Genomic DNA, 26,496 nt, shown 5'->3' with positions numbered 1-26,496 from the left:
AATTATTAACTTATTTTTATGCGGCAGACAGAAATTATTTAATTTTAAAGGAGTATGTAATGTGATCCGATTTAAAAAGTGTTTTCAGTGTTTTTTTTTCTTTTTCTCTAAAATATCAACGTATTTAATGCCCATATTTCCTAGGTTTGCAGGAATCATCCCTGTTCTACCTGTTGGCCTGGTTATTGGCATCTCCTTTCGAAACTGAAGTGTCTCAATGTGGACAATAAATTATTCAACAACATTTTCCATACATAATTTGCCTAGATTTACCCCATATCATGATGCTCCATTTTCAACATTTATACAATAGCCATAATTATTCCTAGATTTTATAAAGAATGGCATGAATATGAAAATTACCACAGTCATTTTACAAAAATAGAATTAATCCCAGTGGTGAATAACGGCCTAAATGAACACCTTTTGTGGTTGCATCAATCTTTCTGGCAAGAAAGTAGCCATGTAATTAAATAAACCTGTATAGCTAGAAAGAAAAATAATTTTCCATCTAAAAAACCATTTATTACCTGCTTATTCCTCTATATCCAGAATCTAATAATCAACCCCTTTCAGAGATGGACAAATTACATTGCCAAACCCAAATTGCTATTTGAGGTAGATAACATAATTTGAATCGATTCTGATGATTTGCTAAAAAGGAGGGGGGGAGGGGAAGTGAAATATTTTCTTTATAATATTCTGCTGCTCTTTACACTTGACCAATCTTTTCTAGAACATTTAGATCTTAAGAACTTTCAAAGTTTCATATAAAAGATTCATTCATTCAATTAATATAGACTGAATATTCACTATAAATAAAACCCCATGGTGGAGTTATGTTCCCTGCTCTTTTGAAAGGTTGTGTCTACTCCAGTGAAAGCCAGAGGGTGATCTCAGTTACTCAGGTTCACTGTATGAAGTTAGGACCTTGATGCTCTCAGTTCATAGACAAACAGTACGGTGAGGACCAAGCCACACTGTCACTCCAATGGAATGATGGATTTAGCCCCTCCCCACCACCACCAGCAGATTCTAATTCAGTGGATTCATGTGGAACCCTGGAACCTGCGTTTTAATCAGCAACCGCAAAACATGCATGCATACGAGACAGTCGGAAACACTATCTTAGTGTCATAAAAACCTTGACCTGTGACTTGGATCGGTTTTTGTGTGCCTACACCTATCACAGACAGAGATGGTGTGTGCAAAGGCTGAACAAACAAACATATGGTAATAACTGAACAAAATGTGAATTGGGTCATTCCTGTTTGGAAGAATTAACTAGCTCAGCACAATTCACCTTTGACGTAGGCTGTGGCAGCCTCCATTTTCAAGGAGATAAGGAATTGGTATTTTGAAACTGGTGTTATGGGATTGGGTTAGTAAGGGTAAAATGGAGCTATTATTGCTTTATGGTAGTGAGCAGAGTTGTAGCCTGTGACTGAATTGGCGACAGGTCATTTCAGTTTAGTTTTTGGACAAAGAGGAGCTGTAGTCATAATTATAATAGTTCTTAATGATCCTCTTAGAGTGACTGTGTGGGCTGGAACAAAGAATAGAGGATAATTTTTTATGCATAACATTTCCAAAATGCCATAACTATGTAAGAGAAACATTTATGTGTTTGTCAAATGCACTGGCTTTCTCAGAATCAGAGAAGTCACAGATTTAGAAGGATTCTTAAGAGTCATCTAGTCTAACCCTAATTCTCATCTACCCACCAATAGATACAGGAAATCTAGCACATAAATTCATGAAGGGTTTGATTAAAACAAGACTATTTGATAATCAGAGCTAATATATCTCTCCAGACCTATGCTTTTATAAATTAAAGAAAACAAGTTACTATCAACTATTCAGAATGGGAATTACAGATTGAATCAAACTCTGGAAAAATTAATTTTTCAAAACCAAGTATTAAGTACTTACCTTATGCTAAGTGCTTTATCAGAATTATGTTATTTGATCCTATTAAAGCTGGTGTTATTTAGACAGATAAAGAAATTTAGAGGTATTAAGTTACTTAATTGAGATCACATAGCTAATACCAAGACAGAAACAGAAATTTCATAGAAATATCTAGAATTATGGCCCAGATATGCTTAAAAGGGGGAGTGGGGGGGCTGCAATCACACACAATTCATAAAATTGCTGAATGGACATTTAGAGTCAGACAAATACAGTTTGAAATCTTACTTCTATCACATGTAGGATCTTGGGCAAAGATCTGAGCCACTCTTTGCCTCTATGATCTATAAAATGGGAATAATAAAATCTCATTGAGTGCTTATTAAGATTATGTGTAAAACACGCAGTCGTACAGTATCTGACAAGCACTTACCACTCCAAAACGAAAAGGTGTTCTTTAATACAGCACCCTAATGTAAGAAAGTACTACAGTCATTTTGGGTCAGTGGACTTCAGGGTTACCACATCTCAGATTCATTCGGTTAAACCTGTGGCATGTTGTGGATATTGTATGTAATACGTACGCATGAGTATACATGTTTTTTATGGCTTGAGCGTAAGTCCTGTTAATAGCAAGAAAAGACAATGAGTAAGTCAACGCAGCTTTGTTCCATTAAAACCTCTAGATCAGAAAGTATAGAGATAGATATTATGGAGCAGAAATTTCTAATCCACTACAGTATTATAAACATTCAATAGCTATAACTGAGATCCAAATAAATAAACTGGTTTGACCAAAATCCTGTTGGAAGTGAGTGCTAATTCTAGAAGACCTGTAGCTCTGGGCTCAATGATGTGCCTTCTATTTGCATTTTGTTTATAAAGAACTCACATTGTTTGGCAATTTTTTTTTTCTTAAGTGAGAAGGGGGGGAGGCACACAGACAGACTCCCATATGCGCCCGACCGGGATCCACCTGGCATGCCCACCAGGGGGCGATGCTTGGCCCCTCTGAAGCATTGCTCCACTGCAATTGGAGCCATTGTAGCACCTGAGGTGGAGGCCATGGAGCCATCCTCAGCACCTAGGCCAACTTTAGTCCAATGAAGACTTGGCTGCAGGAGGGGAAGAGAGAGACAGAGAGAAAAGAAAAGGGGAAGGGTGGAAAAGCAGATAGATGGGTGCTTCTCCTATGTTCCCTGGCTGGGAATCAAACCCGGGACTTTCACACTCTGGGCCGCCGCTCTGCCGCTGAGCTAACTGGCCAGGGTAGTTTGGCAATTTTTAAGTCAAGAATTTAAAAAATAATTTGAGTATTCTTTTTTTTTTTTTTATAATAATTTTATTTTTTAATGGGGTGACATCAATAAATCAGGATACATATATTCAAAGATAACAAGTCCAGGTTATCTTGTCATTCAATTATGTTGCATACCCACCACCCAAAGTCAGATTGTCCTCTGTCACCTTCTATCTTGTTTTCTTTGTGCCCCTCCCCACCCCCTTTCCCTCTCCCATTCCCCCCTCCCCCCCGTAACCACCACACTCTTATCAATGTCTCTTAGTTTCACTATTATGTCCCACCTACGTATGGAATAATACAGTTCCTGGTTTTTTCTGATTTACTTATTTCGCTTCGTATCATGTTATCAAGATCCCACCATTTTGCTGTAAATGTTCCGATGTCATCATTTCTTATGGCTGAGTAGTATTCCATAGTGTATATGTGCCACATCTTCTTTATCCAGTCATCTATTGATGGGCTTTTTGGTTGTTTCAATGTCCTGGCCACTGTGAACAATGCTGCAATAAACATGGGGATGCATGTGTCTTTACGTATCAATGTTTCTGAGTTTTGGGGATATATACCCAGTAGAGGGATTGCTGGGTCATAAGGTAGTTCTATTTTCAGTTTTTTGAGGAACCACCATACTTTCTTCCATAATGGTTGTACTACTTTACATTCCCACCAACAGTGTATGAGGGTTCCTTTTTCTCCACAGCCTCTCCAACATTTGCTATTACCTGTCTTGCTAATAACAGCTAATCGAACAGGTGTGAGGTGGTATCTCATTGCCGTTTTGATTTGCATTTCTCTAATAGCTAAAGAAGATGAGCATCTTTTCATATATCTGTTGGCCATTTGTATTTCTTCCTGGGAGAAGTGTCTATTCATATCCTCTTCCCATTTTTTTATTGGATTGTTTGTTTGTTTGTTGTTGAGTTTTATGAGTTCTTTGTATATTTTGGATATTAGGCCCTTATCTGAGCTGTTGTTTGAAAATATCATTTCCCATTTAGTTGGCTTTCTGTTTATTTTGTTATCAGTTTCTCTTGCTGAGCAAAAACTTCTTAGTCTGATGTAGTCCCATTCATTAATTTTTGCCTTCACTTCTCTTGCCTGTGGAGTCAAATTCATAAAATGCTCTTTAAAACCCAGGTCCATGAGTTGAGTACCTATGTCTTCTTCTATGTACTTAATTGTTTCAGGTCTTATGTTTAGATCTTTGATCCATTTTGAGTTAATTTTTGTACAGGGGGAGAGACTGTAGTCCAGTTTCATTCTTTTGCATGTGGCTTTCCAGTTTTCCCAGCACCATTTATTGAAGAGGCTTTCTTTTCTCCATTGTGTGTTGTTGGCCCCTTTATCAAAAATTATTTGACTATATATATATGTGGTTTTATTTCTGGACTTTCTATTCTGTTCCATTGGTCTGATTGTCTATTTTTCTGCCAATGCCATGCTGTTTTGATTGTCGTGGCCCTATAATATAGTTTGAAGTCAGGTATTGTAATGCCCCCAGCTTCATTCTTTTTCTTTAGGATTGCTTTGGCTATTCGGGGTTTTTTATAGTTCCATATAAATCTGATGATTTTTTGCTCTATTTCTTTAAAAAACGTCATTGGAAGTTTGATGGGAATTGCATTAAATTTGTATATTGCTTTGGGTAATATAGCCATCTTGATTATATTTATTCTTCCTAGCCAAGAACAAGGTATATTCTTCCATCTCATTAAATCTTTTTCGATTTCCCTTAACAATGGTTTATAGTTTTCATTATATAAGTCCTTTACATTCTTTGTTATGTTTATTCCTAAGTATTTTATTTTTTTTGTTGCAATCGTGAAGGGGATTATTCTTTTGAGTTCCTTCTCAGTTGTTTCATTGTTGGCATATAGAAAGGCTATTGACTTCTGTATGTTAATTTTGTATCCTGCGACCTTACTGTATTGGCTTATTGTTTCTAGTAGTCTTTTTGTGGATTCTTTGGGGTTTTCGATGTTTAGGATCATATCATCTGCAAAAAGTGATACCTTTACTTCTTCTTTTCCGATATGGATGCCTTTTATTTCTTTGTCTTGTCTGATTGCTCTGGCTAGAACTTCTAGTACCACATTAAATAAGAGTGGAGAGAGTGGACAACCCTGTCTTGTTCCTGATTTAAGGGGGAAAGCCTTCAGTTTAGTGCCATTTAATATTATGTTAGCTGATGGTTTATCATATATGGCCTTTATCGTGTTGAGATATTTCCCTTCTATACCTATTTTGTTGAGAGTCTTAAACATAAAATTGTGTTGTATTTTATCGAAAGCCTTTTCTGCGTCTATTGATAAGATCATGTGGTTTTTGTTCTTTGTTTTGTTGATATGGTGTATTACGTTAACCGTTTTACGTATGTTGAACCATCCTTGAGATTCTGGGATGAATCCCACTTGATCATGATGTATTATTTTTTTAATATGTTGTTGTATTCGATTTGCTAGTATTTTGTTTAGTATTTTAGCATCTGTATTCATTAGAGATATTGGTCTGTAGTTTTCTTTTTTTGTGCCATCCTTGCCTGGTTTTGGTATGAGGGTTATGTTGGCCTCATAAAATGTGTTTGGAAGTATTGCTTCTTCTTCAATTTTTTGTAAGACTTTGAGTAGAATAGGAACCAAGTCTTCTTTGAATGTTTGATAAAATTCGCTTGTATAGCCGTCAGGGCCTGGACTTTTATTTTTGGGGAGGTATTTAATAGTTTTTTCTATTTCTTCTTTACTGATAGGTCTGTTTAGGCTTTCTGCTTCTTCTTGACTCAGTCTAGGAAGGTTGTATTGTTCTAGGAATTTATCCATTTTTTCTAGGTTGTTGAATTTAGTGGCATAAAGTTTTTCATAGTATTCTACAATAATTCTTTGTATATCTACGGTGTCCATGGTGATTTCTCCTCTTTCATTTTGGATTTTGTTTATATGAGTTCTTTCTCTTTTTTCCTTGGTAAGTCTTGCCAAGGGTTTGTCAATTTTGTTGATCTTTTCAAAGAACCAGCTCCTTGTTCTATTAATTTTTTCTATAGTTTTTCTGTTCTCTAATTCATTTATTTCTGCTCTGATTTTTTTATCTCCTTTCTTCGGCTGGTTTTGGGTTGTCTTTGTTCTTCTTTTTCTAGTTCCTTAAGGTGGGAAGTTAAGTGGTTCACTTGGACTCTCTCTTGTTTGTTCATATATGCCTGAAGTGATATGAACTTCCCTCTTATTACTGCTTTTGCTGCATCTCATAGATTCTGATATGTCGTATTGTCATTTTCATTAGTCTGTATATATCTTTTGATCTCTGCACTTATTTCTTCTTTGACCTATTCATTTTTTAAAAGTATATTGTTTAGTTTCCACATTTTTGTGGGATTTTTTTCCTCTTTTTTGCAGTTGAATTCTAGTTTCAAGGCTTTATGATCAGAAAATATGCTTGGTACAACTTCAATTTTTCTGAATTTGCTTATGTTGTTTTTGTGGCCCAACATATGGTCAATTCTTGAGAATGATCCATGTACACTGGAGAAAAATGTATACTCAGTCACTTTGGGATGAAATGTCCTGTAGATGTCTATCATATCCAGATGCTCTAGTGTTTTGTTTAAGGCTACTATGTCTTTGTTGATTCTCTGTTTGGATGACCGATCTAGAGCCGTCAGTGGTGTATTGAGGTCTCCAAGTATGATTGTGTTTTTGTCAGTTTTTGTTTTAAGATCAATAAGTAGCTGTCTTATATATTTTGGTGCTCCTTGGTTTGGTGCATATATATTAAGAATTGTTATGTCTTCTTGATTCAGTGTCCCCTTAGCCATTATGAAATGGCCATTTTTGTCTCTGAGTACTTTTCCTGTCTTGTAGTCAGCATTATCCAATATGAGTATTGCTACACCTGCTTTTTTTTGGATGTTATTTGCTTGGAGTATTGTTTTCCAGCCTTTCACTTTGAATTTGTTTTTATCCTTGTTACTTAGATGAGTTTCCTGTAGGCAGCATACAGTTGGATTTTCTTTTTTAATCCATTCTGCTACTCTGTGCCTTTTTATTGGTGAGTTTAATCCATTTACATTTAGTGTAATTATTGATACTTGTGAGTTCCCTATTGCCATTTTATATCTTGCTTTCTGTTAGTTTTGTGTCTTGTTTGATCCTTCTCTTTCGTTTTTCTATCTTTTGTTTTTATTTGGTTGTATTCCATACATCTTTCCTCTGTTGCTATCTTTTTTATCTCATGTGCTTCTGTGGTGGTTTTTTCAATGGTGGTTACCTTTGAGTAATGAAAAGGGTCCCTACCCTGTTCATTGTAGCGAACTATTTTGTGAGTACTTTTGCACTCCATCGTCCTTTGCTACTGTTAATCTCCATCTTCTCCCTCTCTTTTTTTTTGTTGTTGTCACAGTTTAAATTTGGTTTTATTGTGTTCTTCTTGGAGCTTTTACTTGTGGCTCTGTTTTTTTTTTTTTTGTTCTTTGTATCTGATTGGAGAACCCCCTTTAGTAATTCCTGGAGTGGGGGTTTTCTGATGATAAATTCCCTCATATTTTCTGTATCTGTGAATGTTTTTATTTCTCCTTCATATTTGAAGGATAGCTTTGATGGGTATAGTATTCGTGGCTGAAAGTTCCTCTCTTTCAGGACTTTAAATATTGGGGTCCACTCTCTTCTAGCTTGTAGAGTTTCTGCTGAGAAATCTGATGATAATCTAATGGGCCTTCCTTTATATGTTGTATTCTTCTTTTCCCTGGCTGCCTTGAGAATTTTTTCTTTGCTGTTGGTTTGTGTCAATTTCATTATGATATGCCTTGGAGTAGGTTTGTTGGGGTTAAGAAAACTCGGAGTTCTGTTTGCTTCTTGAACTTGAGGCTTTAGTTCTTTCCACAGGCTTGGGAAGTTCTCATCTATTATTTGTTTGAGTATGTCCTCCATTCCATTTTCTCTCTCTTCTCCCTCTGTTATACCTATTATTCTTATGTTATTCTTTTTGATGGAGTCAGATAATTCTTGTAGGGCTATCTCATTTTTTTAAATTTTTGAGTCTCTTTCTTCTTCTCTCTGCTGTGCCTCAAGTTGCTTGTCTTCTATTTCAGTAATCCTCTCTTCTATCTGACCTGTTCTATTAGCTAAGCTTGTTACTTCGTTTTTCAGCTCGTGAATTGAGTTTTTCATCTCTGTTTGATTTGTTTTTATAGTTTCAATTTCCTTGGACATATATTCTTTGTGTTCATTGAGTTGTTTTCTGAGCTCCCTAAATTGTCTTTCTGTGTTTTCTTGTATATCTCAGAGGATTTTTAGGATTTCTATCTTGAATTCTCTGTCATTTAGCTCCAAGGTTTCCAATATATTAAATTTTTTCTCCATAGATTTTTCCTCATCTAGCTGTGTTACCTCTCTTTCTTTTGTATCCATGATATTCGATTTTCTCTTCCTTAATGGCATCTGAGGGTGGTTTTGTTGATAGTATTAATGAGATTTAATAAAGAATAAAAAGTTAAAAAAATAATAAAAAAAATAAAAAATCAAAAATAGTTGTTTTTTTTAAAAAAAAATTAATAATGAAATAAAGAAAAATAAAATAAAATAAAATTTTTTTAAAAAAGGAAATTATTCCCCCCCTCCTTTTTTCCTCTCCTCTCCTCTCCCCTCTTTCTTGAGAAAATCTTGTGGTGAACTGTGAATTATAACAAACAATGCCTGTGATGGAGGGCCTGAATTGGGGAAAAGTAATAAAGGGGCAAAAAAAAAAAGAAAAGAAAAAAAAAAGAGCGTATGGACCCACAAAAAGCAAATAAGGAAAAAATTTGGGTCAAGAATAAAATGATTTGCTTTTAGGTGTTGGTTGTCTAAGAGTTATGATGAGAGGAATAAGAGGAAAACGGAAAAATGGGAAGCAAATTTAAAAATTACTATTGTATTTAGTGGAACAAGAACTAGATAAAATGGAGAGCCAGGGATGGGAGCACTGCTAGTGAGTTAAAAAAGTGAAGTAAAAAAAAACCAAAATGCCACAAACATAAGTTTGAGTCCCAGATAAGATAATTTGTTTGTTATTGAGGTTTGAATGAGAGGAGATGTAAAGGAGAAAGGAAGAAACTAATATAGAGGGAGAAAAGAAAGAGAGAGAGAGAAAAAAAGAGGGAATCACTAATAGAAGAAAAAAGAAAGGGGAGAGAGAGAGAGAGAGAGAGAGAGTTAAGGGTTTTGGAGTGCAACCCTCATAGAGAGAAAGGAAGAGAAGAGAAAAGATAATGGGAGATGTAACACTTATGGGTAGTGTAGTTCAAGGATAGGAGAGAGTAAGACCGGCAGAGAGTTAATCGGCCAAATTGGAGGAGGAAAAAAGTATCAAGAACGAAGATAAGAGAAGCAAACGAACAAATATAATAAAATGGGATAGGTTATAAAGTCTGAAGATTATTCTTGATTTTGAGAGGTTATTTTCTTGCTTTTTCTTTTCTCTCCCTCTTCCTGGTCGGTGACTCTGTACCTCCGGTTCTGCCCCTTTGACACGCTCAGGTAGAGGTTTGCAGTTGATAAGTCTCTATGGCAATGTCATGTATTGTGCTTTAGTCTCGTTGGCAGTCGAGGCTATTAGCATTTATAGGCTCCGACAGTGAGAGAGTCCATGTTCCTGGAGCCTTTCTCCTAGTCTTTCCTTCCTCAATTAGTAGCCTGATAATCCAGCTATGGGGTTGCTGCTGCCTCTGCCTGGATAGTAAGAGGCTCAAAGAGCTGGCAACTCCCCACTCTATTTCCACTCAGCACAGGGCTCTGGGTAAGGCTCAGTCAGTCAGAGCTGCTAGCATAATCAGGCAGGCTTTCCGCCCACTCAAAGACCTCTGGCTCTGTCTGCCACTCTGTCCGGTAACACAGGCGGGCGCCCACTTCCGGGGCGCTTGGAGGAAACTCTTACTCACTGGCTGCGCACGCAGACCAGGATATCCGGCCAGCAGTCTCACGCTCTGAGTGAAACCCCCAACCGCAGGGAAAAGTTGCAGCGTTGGAATTGAGTCTCGCTCCGTCCCCGTGTGCGGCTTTTGCAAGGCGCTGGGGCGGCCCGAGATTCCGCTTTGGCCCACACAAAGGCCCCTGACTCTGCCCCTCTGTGCGATAACATGGGCGCGCACTGCCGAGGCACTCGGAGGAATCTCTCATTCACTATCTGCGCGCGCAAACCCGGATATGAGGCCGGCCGCGTTTCCCTCTGAGTGAAACCCCCAGCAGCACGGAAAATTTCCACCGTTGGAATTAGTTCTCACTCCCTCCCATGCGTGGCTTTCCCAGGGCGCTGGGGCTGCCCAGAGACTCTGCCCTCGGCCCACAGAAAGGCCTCTGACCCTGCCTCTCCGTGGGGCAACACAGGCACCCACTCTCGGGGCCTAGGAAGAAATCTCTCGCCCACTAACTGCGCACCAACCAGGAGACCGGGTAAAATGGCCGCCCCGCTTGTCTTTCTTTGTTTGGGTTTGGCGCGAGTGTTAGCTTGTATTGCCCGGGTTGCCACAGGATCAGTTTTTCCTCGGCTTGGATCTCCGTGCCACAGCCTGGTTCAGCCGTTTGTGCCGTGGGCTGAATCTATTCACCCCCTTTGCCCGCCTCAGTTTCTATATTCACAGTTACCAGAGAAAGCCGCCCTGTTTAGGTTAGTGAGGAAGGCGGAGCATTTCTTACTCCCTATTTCCTTCGGGGTTTGGTTATATATTTAGCCAATTTTTCACTCGACCATACCTTTGGGTGTATTGCGAAGCATCTGGAGGCTCCAAGTATAGGTTTTTCTGTTTCTGGTTGAAGATCTTGTTGAGTTTTGGGGGAGATTTATCGGAATCGCTTCCTACCCCGCCATTACTCTGACGTCATCTCCCCGAGTATTCTATCTTAAGCAAATAATCCAAGATGGGTAGGACTTGAGGGAGGATGGGAGGACCATATGCATGAAGACACATTCTGAAGTGTTTTTTTCAACCCTGGCACAAAGTTTCCAGTAGCCACAATAACCACTCATTCTGTCCTCTTCTGTAAGTCTTTGCTCAATGGGCAAATGCAATACTCTAACCATTCTATTCAAATTGATCCTCTTTCCTCAGCTTTCTTCCCCCCACCCCCAATTTATTTTATATAACACCATTTGCTAACATACTGCACAATGTACTATTTGTTGTATTTATTAATTACCTATCACAAAGGGGTGAGTTTCAAGAGGGAATAAAATTTAGCCTCTTGTTCACTGATTGGTTCCCATTGCTTAAGACAACCTCAGGCACACAGTAAGGGCTCAATAATGTCTGTTGAATGAATGAATATCTCCAAAACTAAGAGGCTGGATTAGTAAATTAGGGTATGAAATTTTATCCTACTTCTTCAAAGAGGTCATGGAATTTAGAAAGAAAATGTAAAAGTCTCTATAGACTATCCCATTAAGTGAATAAAAATGATTTCAATTCAAATATACACTTAGAGGGGAACAAAGTACCACTATGTACCAGAAAAAATATTGGAAGGGAATGCAAAAAGGAAGTGGGTTTTATTCCTTTTGTTTCCTATTTTAAAATATTTATGTTTTGTTTCATTTGAGAACTACAGCGAGGTCTTGAGAAAGGAAGTAAGTGAGAGAAGTTGAGAAAGAACTAGACTCATGAGCGCCTGTCTCCAAGGCTTGGGACACCGTGGGCCTCTGTGCTCCCTCCCTGAATGCCTGGCATCTTCGTGTGAAACGAAGATGGAGCATTTTAGCCAAGGAGCATTTCAGGGCTTGGTTTTCCTCTTATTTCCAGAAACCTGTCATCTGCAGTATTGGCCCAGGAGTTGGCAAGTTAAGAAATTTAATATTAGCTGAATATTCGGTTTTGTTCCCATTCCTTCCATTCCAGCCATCCCAGATCTCCTGAATTCCCTTTTATTGTTACCCGTGTCTGTTTGTCTGGCTGCCGTGGTATTTTTAAACTCTTCTCCTGCTGCCTTGCCATCCTCCTCCTCCTCCTTCTCCTTCTCTTCCTCCTCCTCCTGTCTGTCCCAGGCTCATGTATTGTTTTACCCTCAGCTCCTGGTTTGTGCGTGGGTGTTTTCCTGAACAAACCAAGTTGTAGTGCTGAGAAAGCTCAAGGCCAGAGGAATCTAGCAAGGCTGAAGACTCCTAATCCCCTCTGCCCTCTCTGTCCCTGCCTCGTTGCTGCCTCTTGAGCCCGGTGCCTGCGCCCAGCGTTCCCCATCAACCCTTCTGCACCATCCTCGGGCCACGCCCTCCCACTTCCTGATTCTGCAAAGGCAGTGCGGTGCTCTCTGCTCCAAAGCCCTTCTGCACCTTGAGTGGTTGCTGTCACAAAGAGATCCTTCCTGTCCCCTGCTTGGTTACAAAGACAATCCCAGGTCTTTATTCCTCATATTGCATTAAGTTTATTGCTCCTCTTACTTCCTCTAAAGCTAGAGGACAAAGTTTCCTTCTCAACTGAATAGCTGTTGAATCCCCAGAATCATGTCATTTTAGAATCCAAAGGAACCTTAAAAGCCACGTTGTGAAATCCCCATTACCAACCCTCAGTCAATACAGGGCTAAGTGCACGGTAGTGTCTGAGAAGTAATACGGTCCACTCCTCCGTTCTGGACCATTGTAAGATAATTATTTTCTGCTGTCAATTTTTTTTTTTTTTTTTTTGTATTCTTCTGAAGCTGGAAACATGGAGAGACAGTCAGACAGACTCCCACATGCGCCCGACCGGGATCCACCCGGCACGCCCACCTGGGGCGACGCTCTGCCCACCAGGGGGCGATGCTCTGCCCCTCCGGGGCGTCGCTCTGCTGCGACCAGAGCCACTCTAGCGCCTGGGGCAGAGGCCAAGGAGCCATCCCCAGCGCCCGGGCCATCTTTGCTCCAATGGAGCCTCCGCTGCGGGAGGGGAAGAGAGAGACAGAGAGGAAGGAGGGGGTGGGGGTGGAGAAGCAAATGGGCGCTTCTCCTATGTGCCCTGGCCGGGAATCGAACCCGGGTCCCCCGCACGCCAGGCCAATGCTCTACCGCTGAGCCAACCGGCCAGGGCCAATTTTTGTTTTTTTTTTAAAAGTTTTTGGTCATCTTTTTTATAAAAGCCACGAACAACCATGGAGAAGGCTGAACCAGAAGAAAACTAAAATGTGGATTTCAAGGTGACAGCAGGGCTGATACAAAGGGACAAAGAAAAAGTTTCCGAGGCAAGAGAAAGAAGCAGTGGGCTAAAATCATGATAAGAGGATTACAGATAAATGAGAACGCCTTTCACTGCTAAAAACTATTACATAACGCAAGGAGTTGCCAAGGAAGGCTGAGAATGATGGCACTTGCGGTTAGCAAGGGGCCCTTGGTGTGATTCGGCGAGTGATTACATTAGGGCTGCCTTGACGGAACAAATGAGAATAAATATGTTAAATGGTTCCTCCTCCAGGAGTCTGAGAAAGGCTAGATGTTCATTTCACTGGAAAATGGGAAATGATTACAATGAGCAAGCCCCTTACCTGCCTGAGCAACGCTAACATAACTACCTTCGCATGACCCCGGAGATCAGGAGAACTGTATTTATGGTGGTCTTTGTCAGGACAGCTGAATTTTTTCATGATATTTGTTTAATTGTTGTTTCTTTTTTTTCCCTTAAGGCTTGCAAATTTTACAGTTCCCAGTGGTACGTGGTAAACTACAAATACGAGCAATATTCTGGAGACATTCGACAGTTACCTCGGTAATACCCTATGATGGGTGTAACTTGGATTTCACCTTATATAACATATTTCTTCATTTAAGTTCTGCCATTGCTTATGAAGACATGTATGTTAATCTAGCGTCAAGGAATATTTTACAAAATTTTAAAATAATTGTCATGATAGAATTGTTTTATTCAACAATGTAATGTTTATATAGTCACAAAATTGAGAGTGAGATATATATAAATATGCTCATTTAACTTCTGAACAAAGTTTTGAAGTATTGTTAGATAGTTCTTTTGTAAGCTGTCCTTTCAATGGCAGACTCAGAGGTTAGAAAAGTATCGTTTCCATCAAAAATTTTTTCTGACATTATTTCTGTATACTGTGTCCAGATTTGCCACCAGTTCATGTAGTTTCATGGTGGGATATCAAAAATCACTAAAAATCACAGAAGTGATATATACCTAAGAAAAGTTAAAAGGGGTAAATAAACAACTAAATTTTTTTTCTGGTCTCTGGGAAAATGAAGTCATTAGGAGAAGGTGACATGGTTCTATATATACTCAAAATGTCACTTCCACAGAGAGGCTCACCTGAACACAGTGTGCCCCAAAGGACAGGGACTTTTCCTTGCAGAATCCCCTGCAGGCCTAGGGGAATGCCAGGCACACAGTAGGTGTGCAATAATTACTTATCAGATAAGTAAACTGAATGAATGGCAAATTTTAAAATGTAGTATTCCTGAATGGCATTGGAGTAGCACAAATTTAAGGGATTTAATAAATAAACTGGAATCTCTCAACACATTCATTCATCAAACTAAACTAATGCAAGTAATCGCAAATAACATGACAATCAAAAGACATGTTTTAATTAACACTTTCCTCAAGTGAAATATTAAGATGATACACATTGCATCTAACGTTTTAGTGGACACATGGTTCAGATTTGGGTACCACTTTCTGAGATTCCCCATGTCCCCCAAAACATCTTTTTCAGACTCAGATACTTGGAAGTGCAGTTCTCAACTTCTGAATGCAGAATAGAAAGGAGGAGTTGTGGAATGGCTCTGAGCAAGTGCCATTTAAGCTCAGATCTGAAGTAACAGTCACTACCAGCACTGCAATCTTAGGAAAAGGTTCACAGAGGCCACAGCTTGGGCAAAGGTCCTGGGGTGAAAACCAGCATGGTCAGCTCAAGCAGAATAACAATCTGGGGGGTTGGAGCTGAGGGTTGAAGAGAGAGTAATGAAATGAAACTATGGGAACTTAGGCAGGAGACCTTGCAGGCGCTGTAATGGAGCTTGGGTTTCACCCTCATTACAACAGAAGCCTGTGGAAATTTTAACCAGGAGTGTGACATGATCTGGTTCACCTCTTCGAAAGATTACTTGGTCAGCTCCATGGAAAAAGGGATTTCTGTGGTGAGAATAAGAAAGGAAAGGGAGAGAAGGCAGCCATTTCTTTAGGAGTTGCTTTACTGGGAAGAACCCATGCTTCTCCAAAACGGATCATTTTTAAACCAGTGAACATGAACTCTTAGCAAGTCTCTGAACATTTCATTAGACTCAGGTCATTCACAGCTCACACCCTAGGCTTTCGTGAGTGATCGCTACATTCAGAATGTCTGGGTGTCAGCACACACTTTGCATAGGGACGACTGAAAAGCAAAGCATTTCTTTTTCACATCAGGACTTCCTCTTTCTCAAAATAGTTCGGAGAAGTGGTTACAACTTGGATGTTGTATCCAAGCAGTTGGAACACGGCATATGAAATGAGAGTGTGAGGAGCAGCATTTAGCTGGCCTTTCGAATTGATGCCTCCCACTCTCTTTAGGTCTAGTGGAAATTTCAGTGGTTTTATCCCCAAACACTGTTTTTCTTTTCTTACCTTCCTGGTGCCATAAATACAGCTGTCAGAAGGGAAGTAGGTTGGGGGCTGGATGAAAAGGGTGAAGGGATTAAACAAAAAAAAAAGCAATCCCTGGCCTGTGGCTCAGTGGATAGAGCATCAGCCCGACATATGGACGTCCCATGTTTGACTCCTGGTCAGAGCACACAGGAGAAGCGAGCACCTGCTTCTTTCCCCTTATCTCTCCCCCTCCTCTTTCACTTCCCCTCCCACAGCCAGTGGCTTCATTGATCTCAGCATCTGCCACGGGCACTGAGGATAGCTTGGTTTATCCAAAGGGGTCAACCTCAGGTGCTAAAAATAGCTCAGTATTTGAGCATTGGCCCAAGACAGGGGTTGCCCAGTGGACCCAAGTCAGGGTGCATGCAGTAGTCTGCCTATCTCCCCTACTCTCACCTGAAAAGAAAAGAAAAGAAAAGGAAAGAAATATGAAACAACAAAAAAATATGTATGATGCTACTGATCTCATTAATCCATAGAGTAAAATACAGATATACCACATATTTAAATTTTTTGCTACATCTGGTTTGATATAAAGAAAAAAATTTTATAGACTATGTTTTGTGGCTATCAAATAAAATGTAACCAGCTTGAGTGGACTGAATTAGAACAGAATTTTTTTTAATTAAAGAACATTTTCCGAGTGTGGACAGTGAGCCAGACTTGTGCTAGGTGCTCTGTGTATGTTATCTCATTTAACATATAGAAGCCCACAGAGTAGGAGTGATAATCTGGGTTGTATAAAGGACACTTAGGTACTGTGAGGGTTAGTAACTTGCCCCTAACATCAGAATTATAACTGATGGGGTATTTGGGCATCCCCACACTCTTTTTGTGGGCAGTGGAAGTAATTTGGGTGTGGAAATGAGAAATGAGACTACCTAGAAATGACCACTCATGGTGAGTTCAAACACCAGAGGGTAAGGTGAGTCCTATATTTCAGAATCCCAAAGATTCAGAGAACACTCTCAGAGAACACATTACTCAGAGAAGACAGAGAATGCTGCTGGGAGAAGAATGTTAAAGTAATTTGCAAAGGTGCTCATCTTTTAATGATCTGTTAAGGAATCGTTGCTTAATGGCTCTGCAGACATGAGAGTGGGGATGATGGCTACTTAAAGGCAAGGAGGTTGTGCCACGTGGATCAGTGGGGATGAACTGCCTGGGAAAGAAGAGTCTTCAGTAGCCCCCACACCTCAGCAATGATCCAAACACTGTCCGCCATCTCGCCCAGAGACCTTTCTTACATGGCTGACCTCACTCCTATTGCTGTCCCCCCTTGACTGTGCTCTAGCCCCCAGCCTTCCACTCTGGGACACTCCAACTTGGTTCCTCCCCAGGACCAGCACCGTCACCCCTCACTGTGCCAGATGATCTTCCCCCCGCTCACCGCAAGGCCAGCTTCTTCTGACGCTCAACTTAAATGGACATCCGTGACCACCCTTTCTAAATCTGGCCTTTGCTGCCACAACCCAGATCACTCTTTTCTTATCTCCTCTTTAATTTTGTTCACAATTGTTTTTACCCAGGGAAATTATCTTATTTATTGATGCTTATGTATCTATTTTCTCCTTCCGTAGAAGGCATACTTTCTCAGTTGGGGGATTCAGTTTCTGGTATATGGTTGGTATTTTTACAGGTCTTCTGTGTAACAGGTTCTATCTGGGCACTGGATCATTTAGTGGCAAAGAGGAATGACCTTCACAAATTAAGAGAGTTCCCAACTCTCATTGAATTTGATCAAGCATTCTCAGAATTAAGAAAAGCCAACAATAAAAAGGCATGGCCACATTCACCCACTCCCTACCCCCACGATAGGCTCTAAATTGGCACTCACTAGTCTGAACTTTTTTTTTTTTTAATGAACATAGGTCAGCATGAATATATTTAGGGACTCGTGGAGTTGACTGAGTGCTGCTCTCTGGAATACTCTCAACATAGGAGTCTGTGATGGGAATACTGAACGTGCCCCTGGGATTTTCTTTCTCGAGCGTCAGAGCCTGAAATTACATCTACCCAGTCTACTCTACATCACCTTAAAGAAAACAAATATGCCATCCAAATTTTACCTGTAAAAATTTCTAACCTAGGTATCAAGGAATGACTGAACCTTAAATGGTATTGTCCATTTACCATTCAGCTGTGAAGTATGAGATAGTATCAAGCCAAGGAAAGTTTATTTCTGTCTTATTTTACCATTTATAAAGCCAGGTCGATGATCTCGCTCCTCTGTGCTTGTCAGGGATGCTATGACATAGAGGTATTTCTGCGCTGCTATGGAAATGCACAAAGTGAACACAATGGTGGAGGAGTCACAAAGATGCAGACTTTGGGGGAGATCACAGTTAGGGAAGCAGCACAGCACAGTGGCCAGAGCCCAGGCTTGTTTTCTGAGAAACAATTCTTCAAATGACATCCTGAACCCTTGGGCATGTCATATAAAGACAAAACAGGTCTGACCTGTGATGGCACAGTGGATAAAACATCAACCTGGAATGCTGAAGTCACCGGTTCAAAACCCTGGGTTTGCTCAGTCAAGGCACATATGGGAGTTGATGCTTCCTGCTCCTTCCCCTTCTCTCTCTGTTTCTCTCTCTCTCTCTCTCTCTCTCTCTCTCTCTCTTTCTCTCCCTCTTCTCTCTAAAATAAAGTCTTAAAAAATTTTTTTTAAAAAGATGCAACAGAAAGGTAATAAGAACATCACTGCTTTATCTTCTACTAACCCGTGGAAGAAGGGAAATGGAAACCCCCAGGTGGTCCTGCCCACCTACATCTCCTTCACAAAGACAAGCATAAATCTGTATAAGCAGTAACTCCTTGAGTCCAAGTAGATATTTATTTACTGGAGCAAAATGTCATGATGTAGGGGAAGGTTAATACCTCCAAATTAAAGGGGACCTGTAAAGCCAGCAGCCAAGGCCACCACCAGAGCAGCCTGGCCCATGCAGGTTCACATTGGATTTGGACAGTCAGTAAAGAAACAACGGAACCAAAAACTGGTGGGCCATCATCTTTAACCTTAGCTTGCATCTGGTGGGCAAGTAAAATACACACTGGGCTCCAAAACCTACTCATTCAGTGCTCACAAAGCTACTGACTTATCCGAGTTTCCTAGAATCAGAGGTTTCTAGCTCACCAGACTTATTCACCTCTGTTTCCCATCTCCTTCCTTCTCCCTGCACAAACTCTGCACAAACTGGCTTCTCACTCAGCACTCCACCATCTTGGCTGCTTCTCCTGGCCTCCTCCACGTGGCCTTTCTCTGCTCTCCTCTCTGCTCTCTCCTCTCTAATGCTAATCTCAGGAACCAAGAGAGCAAGCTCCTGTTCTGCCCCCATTTTATACTGTAGATTCATAACCTTTAATCTAATATACAAAATAGGGAAGTCTCTAATACAAAGTCACTTATCAGATACATGATGGGATTGTACCACCCCACATCAAAAAGGGTGGGAAAGGCTTAATCCCAAAACCAAGCCATAGGCTACAAGGATCCTGCCTGCCCACAGCCCACCCCCAACACACATTAATATCACCTGGGTGACAGCTTCCATGTGGGCAGTGCCATCTTTAACAAAGTGAGCATAATATATTTTATCTGCCCAACAGGACCCTCACAAGATTACATTATTTTATTTTTAAAAAATGGTTGTTACCCCAGGGAACAGCTGAAAACAAAAACCGTGTCTCAAATGACAAATCAAAACCTTACTTTTGTTGTTTGTTTTAATATCAGAGCAGAATACAAGCCAGAGAAACTTCCTTCACATTCCTTTGAGATTGACCATGAAGATGCTGATAAGGATGAAGTAAGTAAATTGTCCCAAGTGCAATGTTTAAAACACGAGGATAATTAGCTCCCACCTTTCACTGATGTGGTTCACATTGTGAGCAGATCTCCATCCGGCCGCCCGGCTGTCTCTGTGAGGGTGTTTAGTCAAAATGAGTCCCGTTTGTTTTGAAACTGACCATGATTGTTTGAGACGAGTGAGTCAAGGAGAGAAAGAGGGGGCTCGTTTTTTAAGTGCAAGTGTCGCAGAGCTGAGATTCACAAAAGGTGTCAGTCATGCTCATTGTAAGGCCAAGAGCCGCCATCTTGGCCATTCACATGCAGGTTCCCATTGGATTCGGGCAGATGGTAAAGAAATGGTGGAGTCGGAGGATGGTGGGCCATCCTATTTATTGGTGTCTCACCAAGACAGGCAAACCACAAAAGAAGACAAGGGAAAAGCAGAAAACCAGCTTTTCCCATGAAGGGCAAGGGATCAGGGAAGCCCCTGCAATCGTGATAGCAGGAACTGTGTGAGCAAGCTCCTGGTCTGTCCCACTTTATAGTGTAGAAAACCAAAACCCTTAATCCAATATACAAATAAGGAAGTCTCTGATACAAAGTCACTCATCTGAGGCATAATGGGATTCCTCATGAGAGTGCACCACCCAGATCATACAATCAGTCAAGGGTGTGGGGAAAAGCTTAGTCTTAAAACTAAACCTTAGGCTACAACGACCCTGCCTGCTTATAACCTGTCCCCCACACCCAATATAAATCACAAGCGAGCAAACATATATATCATATTTACAAACTTATTTGCCCAACACTTATGATGCCTTTTTGTGCAGGATACCACGTCCCACTCGTCTTCCAAGGGCGGTGGGGGAGCGGGAGGAAGCGGAGTGTTCAAGTCCGGCTGGCTCTACAAGGGGAATTTCAACAGCACTGTGAACAACACCATCACTGTTCGGGTAAGGAGACGTCAGGATGTATCTTTCTGTCTGCCACTTTTCTGACACCCCCTCCTTCAGTCAGAGCGCAGAGGAGGCCCATTTGCACTGAGTTTGTGTGTCGTGTTATATTTTATTGATGAGAAAGGAGCGTGCTCTTCTCTTGAACAGTGCCTTTCTGAGGTCGCAGTCCTGAAAGAATGAGAGAGAAAAAATGCTAGATTCCGTAATAGCACACTGCAACCTGAACTACCTCCTTGTGTCTTTTCCTTTATTTAGTCATTCAAAAAGCGCTACTTTCAGCTGACTCAGTTGCCTGATAGTTCCTACATCATGAATTTTTACAAAGATGAAAAAATATCCAAAGAACCCAAAGGCTGCATCTTTCTGGATTCTTGTACGGGTGTGGTGCAGGTGAGTAGAAATCCTTACCCTCTCGGGTTTTTTTTTTTAAATCAAAGAATATGTTCATCCAATCATCAGTTATTCATTCCACAAATATTTATGGAGTATCTGAAATGAACCAAGAATTTTTATAGACCCCAGGGATTCAATAAAGAACAAGGCAACCTTGACCCCTGATCTCACAAAACCTACTTTCAATAAAGGAAGATAAAAATATATATAGGCAAAGACAGAAATAGAATCGGATCAGTTAGTGAAATCTGGAATTATGAAAAAAAAATGTTACTGAAAGGAGAGAGATAAATGGTGAGGTTGCAAAAGAAGATTAATTCTCCACAAGTAATAAAAGCATATTTGGAGAGAAAGTATTTGATCTAGAGACTAAAGAATAAGAAGAGGCAGCAAGTGCAAGGGTCCTGAGGTGATAATATACAAGTCTGATATATTTGGGGAAAAGAGGAAAATGAACCACTTTTATGGCTGTGGCATAGAGAACCACTGAGCTAAAGAACTCAGTAAGATAACATGTAAATCATATACTTCAAAGAATGCACTTCATAAATGTTATCTTTTTTATTGGGTATGAGATAGAAAATTCACAATGTGCATATACATCATCCTCCTTCTAAGAGGAGGTTTCCTTCAAAGACAAGGATTGCATTGATTCCCAAGAGTTTAGTTTCAGAAACAGACATGTTTTTAACAGACAGTGCTGCTCTGCAACTGCTCAGCCTTCTAACTCTTGTCCTTCCTATTTAACTTGGCAGGGACCACTGGGGCAAAGAGCAGCAGAATAATTTCAGAGATCTCATTTGGACATATTACTTGCAAGATATTTATTCTTTCTACTTTGATGAAATAGCTGCCCTTATTTCCTCTTAACGTCAAAATTGAAGCACTATGTGTTTCAGCAATCTTGCCTGAAACTTCACATTAAGATGCTGGCTTATTGAGAGGTTAAGGATTCTATTTCTGGCCACAGGCCACTAGGAGCAGCTCAGTCTCTTCCCACAGGCATTCATGCAGCTTGCTCTGTAGCTGATTACATCTGGGATTAACACCAGGGGTGCCGGGTACATGGACACAAAACAGAGTTCTTCCCAGTCACTTAAGTTTAGCCTATTTCTGGAAGGCTCATCTGTCAAAATCTAAGCTTCCTCCAGAAAGTAATAATGCTGAACTTTAAAAGGCAAAAATCATTGCTGAGCACTCCAACAGAAGTGAAAAATAATTGCGTGTAAACACATACGAGAACTTTTTCTTTGGAAAGGGCAATAAGGATTTAATAGAGGGTGGAGTTCGTTTTCTGCTGTCTGTTAAGAGGAGACTGCTTTAGAAATATGTCTTTAGCAATAGGTTAAAGATAAATAACTATGTTTTATAGACATTGACTGGAAAAGTTATTTCCTTTTCCATTTAGACTTCCAAGCTTGCCCCAGCAAATGAGTCATCTCTGAGGAAGCATCTTGTTTTACATTAGGTTTGCAGAGATACAGATAATACGTAATTTCTTCTTTCAAATATCCTGTAAGCTAGCTCTGAGTTGTACCTGCACCTTAGCACTCCGATCTGACCTTCCACTATAGGAACCTCTTAGAAGGTGTTTCATTCTCTGCTTGAGCAGTGCCTTGGAAAGAGAGCATCTCCTAGGGGTACAGGTCCGTGTTAAAATTATGGTTTCACCATTTACTCTGGGAGGGCTTTGAGTCAATTATTTAAACTCTCTGATCTCAGATCTCTCACCTGTAAAACTAGAATAAATGAGCTGCCATGGGAAAAGCATCAGGGATTGTGTGTATTTAGCCTTTCTTCTTCAGTCTTTCCATTACTTACAAAGGTCACAACTTTGGAGGATAAACATTCCAATGTGGAAAAGCCTTTATAGAAAATTTCTCATTTACATTTCTGAAATGTCTACCCTTATGTGCTCATTCATTCATTCATTCATATAAGGCTTTGACAGGCTAGGAACTGTGCTTTGGCATTGGAAATTCCCTACTGAAGGCAAACCAGAGAGGGACGCAGGCTCACATCTAACTGTTACAGTGTCTCAAGAGCTACAATGGCAGTGGAATGTTCTAGTTGCACAGAACAACAGTGAAAACTCTTTCCAGCCAGCTGGAAGGCTGCACAGAAAATACAGGCCTGTAGATAGGATACCCAGAAGCAGATCGCATGCTAAAGCATAATTGAATAATCGCACTGCATTTTCCCATCGGTAGCCATTCAAATATTTGGGAACACTTATTCCATCTTGTAAAGAGTTCAGCTCTCTGTCCCTTTGCTTATATTTCTCTTTATCAAGAACTCGTTACCTGTTTTAGAGGGAGGGACTTTCAACTTCTTGAGATCACTTTAGGAAGGTAGACATCTGGGTCACTTATCACATGGTGTCTGGGTCTCTGTTCTTAATGTATTTGCTTGTAGCTCCTTTTGACTGACAAGTTTCTGCATCTGGAAGGAATAATCTGAATGAAGTAGTGCAAGTTGGGTCATTGTTATAACAAGCTCTCAAGCACAAAATGTGCCTGAAGATGAAACACTTCACACAAAAGCACAGAGGAAATGAATGGTGGGATGAGTCAGACCTATTTGTCAAGAATCATTGTCAGTTTCTTTTGAATAAAACAGCGAAGAGGAACAAAGATTTTGGCTCAGAAAGTGCTACCTACCATCCAGCATCCTTGAAGAGTTCAAGCTCATACCACTCTTAGTGAACATGCCATTCAGACCTACTCTATATCATTATGTTTTTCTAAGAATAAGCTTTGGAATTTTAAAAAATCCATTCCATGGGTTACCTTGAGTAGAGAAAAACGCTAACCTAAATTTCCTGGATCTTGGTAAAATAAAGAATAATGGTGGTTTCCCACTGTTTTGTAATACCACCCCACAGTAATAGATCTGGTTTAGAGCCCCACACCACCAGCCTGGCCCAGCACTTTCATTTTTTGCTTCTTTGGTTTTGATCTGAGACCAAGGGCTAGATAGGCCTGTTATTCTATCGTGTTCTGTCAGAATCTTCTCATTTATTCAGTAATTTATTGGTCCCTGCATCCATCGACTCTAGGTCTTGCCACTGTGAAGAGAATGAATAGCCCAGGGGTCCCCTCTGCTTAGGGTCCCTACCTCAGCAGCAATAATGACTGATGCCACTTTATACAGACTTAAATGGGGATTGGTGGGGTGGCAAACATGGTTTATTTTGTTCTCGGTGGGTGCTGGATCTACCATGTGGTAGATATGGGGTTCAAAATAATGGCCTCATGTGCTTGGTCACAGGCTAGAAACTCAGGTGCCTTGTGCAGCTCAGGTAGCCCAGCAGCTAAAGGAAACAGGGCGGGATGCGAGACCGAGAGAGAGGCGTGGCCGGTGTGGAGCTGGGGTGGGTGTGCGGGCCCACAGAAAGGCAGTCAGATGGGGAACCAAAGGTGGGCCGGCTAAGGAAACAGATCGAAAGCCAAATATGACCTATAAACCTCCCCTTGACAAACCCCCGGCTGTAAAAAAATCTCACTTCTCATGATAACAATAAGAACCAGAATGGCACTTGTATTTTTCTTCAATTAATATATTATTTGACAGCAGTTGGTAGAATGCGTGTTACTATTATCGTAAGTTATTAAAGTAAAACTCAGGGAGGTGAAGCAGCTTTCCCAAGTCGCAGAGCTAATGAATTAGATCGGAGGCGCAGGAGTGTCCACAATTACAGAAAGATGCCCGAGGAAATGCACTGGCTATTATACATCAAGTGGGCATCCCTGTGTGCAGTATACATACATTTATCCTACATAAACCACGTGGGCACTGGAAGCACTGCAAATATGTGCACATGCGCATTGTTAAACATCGAATTTTAGATGCAGAATTCACTTTTGGCAAATGTATATTGAAATTTTTTCTGTATGCAAAGCATTGTGAGAAAGTCAAATATGAATTAGATGTGGCTCCTGCCTTTGAAGAGTTTCCAGCCTGTGAAAGGACACACACACACACACACACACACACACACACACACACAATTATAAAAATAAAACATGAGCAACTCATCTCAAGCATTAGGTTCTGCTAATACATGCAAGAATAAAATTATATTTATCCCTTCATGATAGTCTATTATATTACTTTACACACATTATATATGTTATAGTTCTACTTATTAGTTTATTGACACTCCATGACACTAGACTGTGAATTCGATGAGGGCAAGCACTTTACATGGGTTTTATTCATGCTGTGTTGGCACAGAGAAAGTACTCAATAAGTTTTTTTTTTAATGAATGAACAAATAAATAGACAGAGATTGGAAAGAATTGCATGGATGGTAGCCACCCTACCAGCCACCAGGATTTGATGTTGTGTGTTTCCTTTTAAAACTCTTCTTTTTGTTTCTGTAAAATTCTGTAGAATATGCTAGCACCGTCACTGGTGTGGTGGAATATTTTGTGTGGGTAACTTCCTACTTCAACGTTCAGTCTTCCATCAGCTTTAATGGCTTCCTGGGAATATATCTATTTGAGAAGTTTTCCAGATGAACATTGTGGAAACAGACCAGCTTTCTACAACTCATTAAACACATCAGACGGCATTAGGACACATTCAGGTTTTTTATTCTTTATGAAGCCACGTAGATGGGCTGTGGTGAGCTTGAATGAACAAAGTAGTTGGGGTAGACACAAAGAACACTGATTTCAGGGAAATAGAGGAAAATTGGAGGAATGAAAAGACTATGATTACTTTTTGCTTACCATTTTTATGACTTAACTATTGCATTTCGAGGTTATTAAAATGTCCCATTGATTTTTCTAATGTCTGTCCTTTCCTTTCTGCTGATTATTATTTTGGAGAGTGAGATAGGAAACACGTTGGGCATCTTCATCCTCTCCAACATCAGCTTCTCTACCCTGCAGCAGCTCCACTCCACTCTAAGTAGAAAAAAGATCATTTGATTTCTGAGCAGTTGTAAATAGAATATTTATTTCATTTATAAATACCTCCTTGTGAGAAACAAGGGCCTATTAGCCTTTGCTCAATTTTTTAAAAATATTTTTAATAATACTGTCAAAATTGGCAACAAAATTCATTTCATTTGATGTGCAGAATGCAATTTAGAAAATCAAAAATTTTTAAAATATTTCAGAACCTTTTCTTTCTAAAATTTTGTTAGTTGTTTCTCATCAGTGTTGGAAAAAGCAGGCTGCAGCCAGATCCACTTTTAACTTGGACCCAGTGTCAGCATTTTACGTAGCTGTGCATCTCCCAGTTCACATTGTTTAGAACATAAGAGTAATCCAGGAGTTTCTTTCATTTGTTTGTTTTCAAGACAACACTGAGATTGGCTTGCCTTTGCTAGTCTCAAATAATTAACAATATCTTAGCCAAAGCTAGGTCCTGAACTCTGGGTATTTCTAATTCTAGTTCTTTCTTTCTTGTCTATTTCTTTTCCTGTGGATTTGTTTTTTTAAGCAGACCTGTCTCTCTTTTGATTACTTGCTATCAGCCACTTTGTCTTTGTCCTCCGGCGCTCTATGTCAGCGAGGTCACAGGTGGTTCTCTGGACCACCTTTGGTGAAACCCCAGGAAGCGTGTG

The 26,496-nt window shown here is 40.2% G+C and overlaps 1 protein-coding gene across 5 annotated transcripts in view; it reads left to right on the top strand.

The window, feature by feature from the left end:
* Positions 1 to 26,496, top strand: part of DOCK10 (dedicator of cytokinesis 10) — a 263,955-nt gene that overhangs the window by 142,613 nt on the left and 94,846 nt on the right. For all 5 annotated transcript variants that reach the window (XM_066344983.1, XM_066344985.1, XM_066344987.1 and 2 more), the window contains exons 4-7: positions 13,822 to 13,904; positions 19,516 to 19,588; positions 20,400 to 20,522; positions 20,781 to 20,915. In XM_066344983.1, the coding sequence (XP_066201080.1) occupies positions 13,822 to 13,904; positions 19,516 to 19,588; positions 20,400 to 20,522; positions 20,781 to 20,915 (414 nt within the window). The remainder of the gene's footprint in view (positions 1 to 13,821; positions 13,905 to 19,515; positions 19,589 to 20,399; positions 20,523 to 20,780; positions 20,916 to 26,496) is intronic.

Source organism: Saccopteryx leptura, chromosome 7 (genome assembly GCF_036850995.1).
Source record: "Saccopteryx leptura isolate mSacLep1 chromosome 7, mSacLep1_pri_phased_curated, whole genome shotgun sequence".
Taxonomy (NCBI): domain Eukaryota; kingdom Metazoa; phylum Chordata; class Mammalia; order Chiroptera; family Emballonuridae; genus Saccopteryx; species Saccopteryx leptura.
The sequence above is the reverse complement of the archived record's forward strand: the minus strand, read 5'-3'. Positions and strand labels throughout refer to the sequence as shown.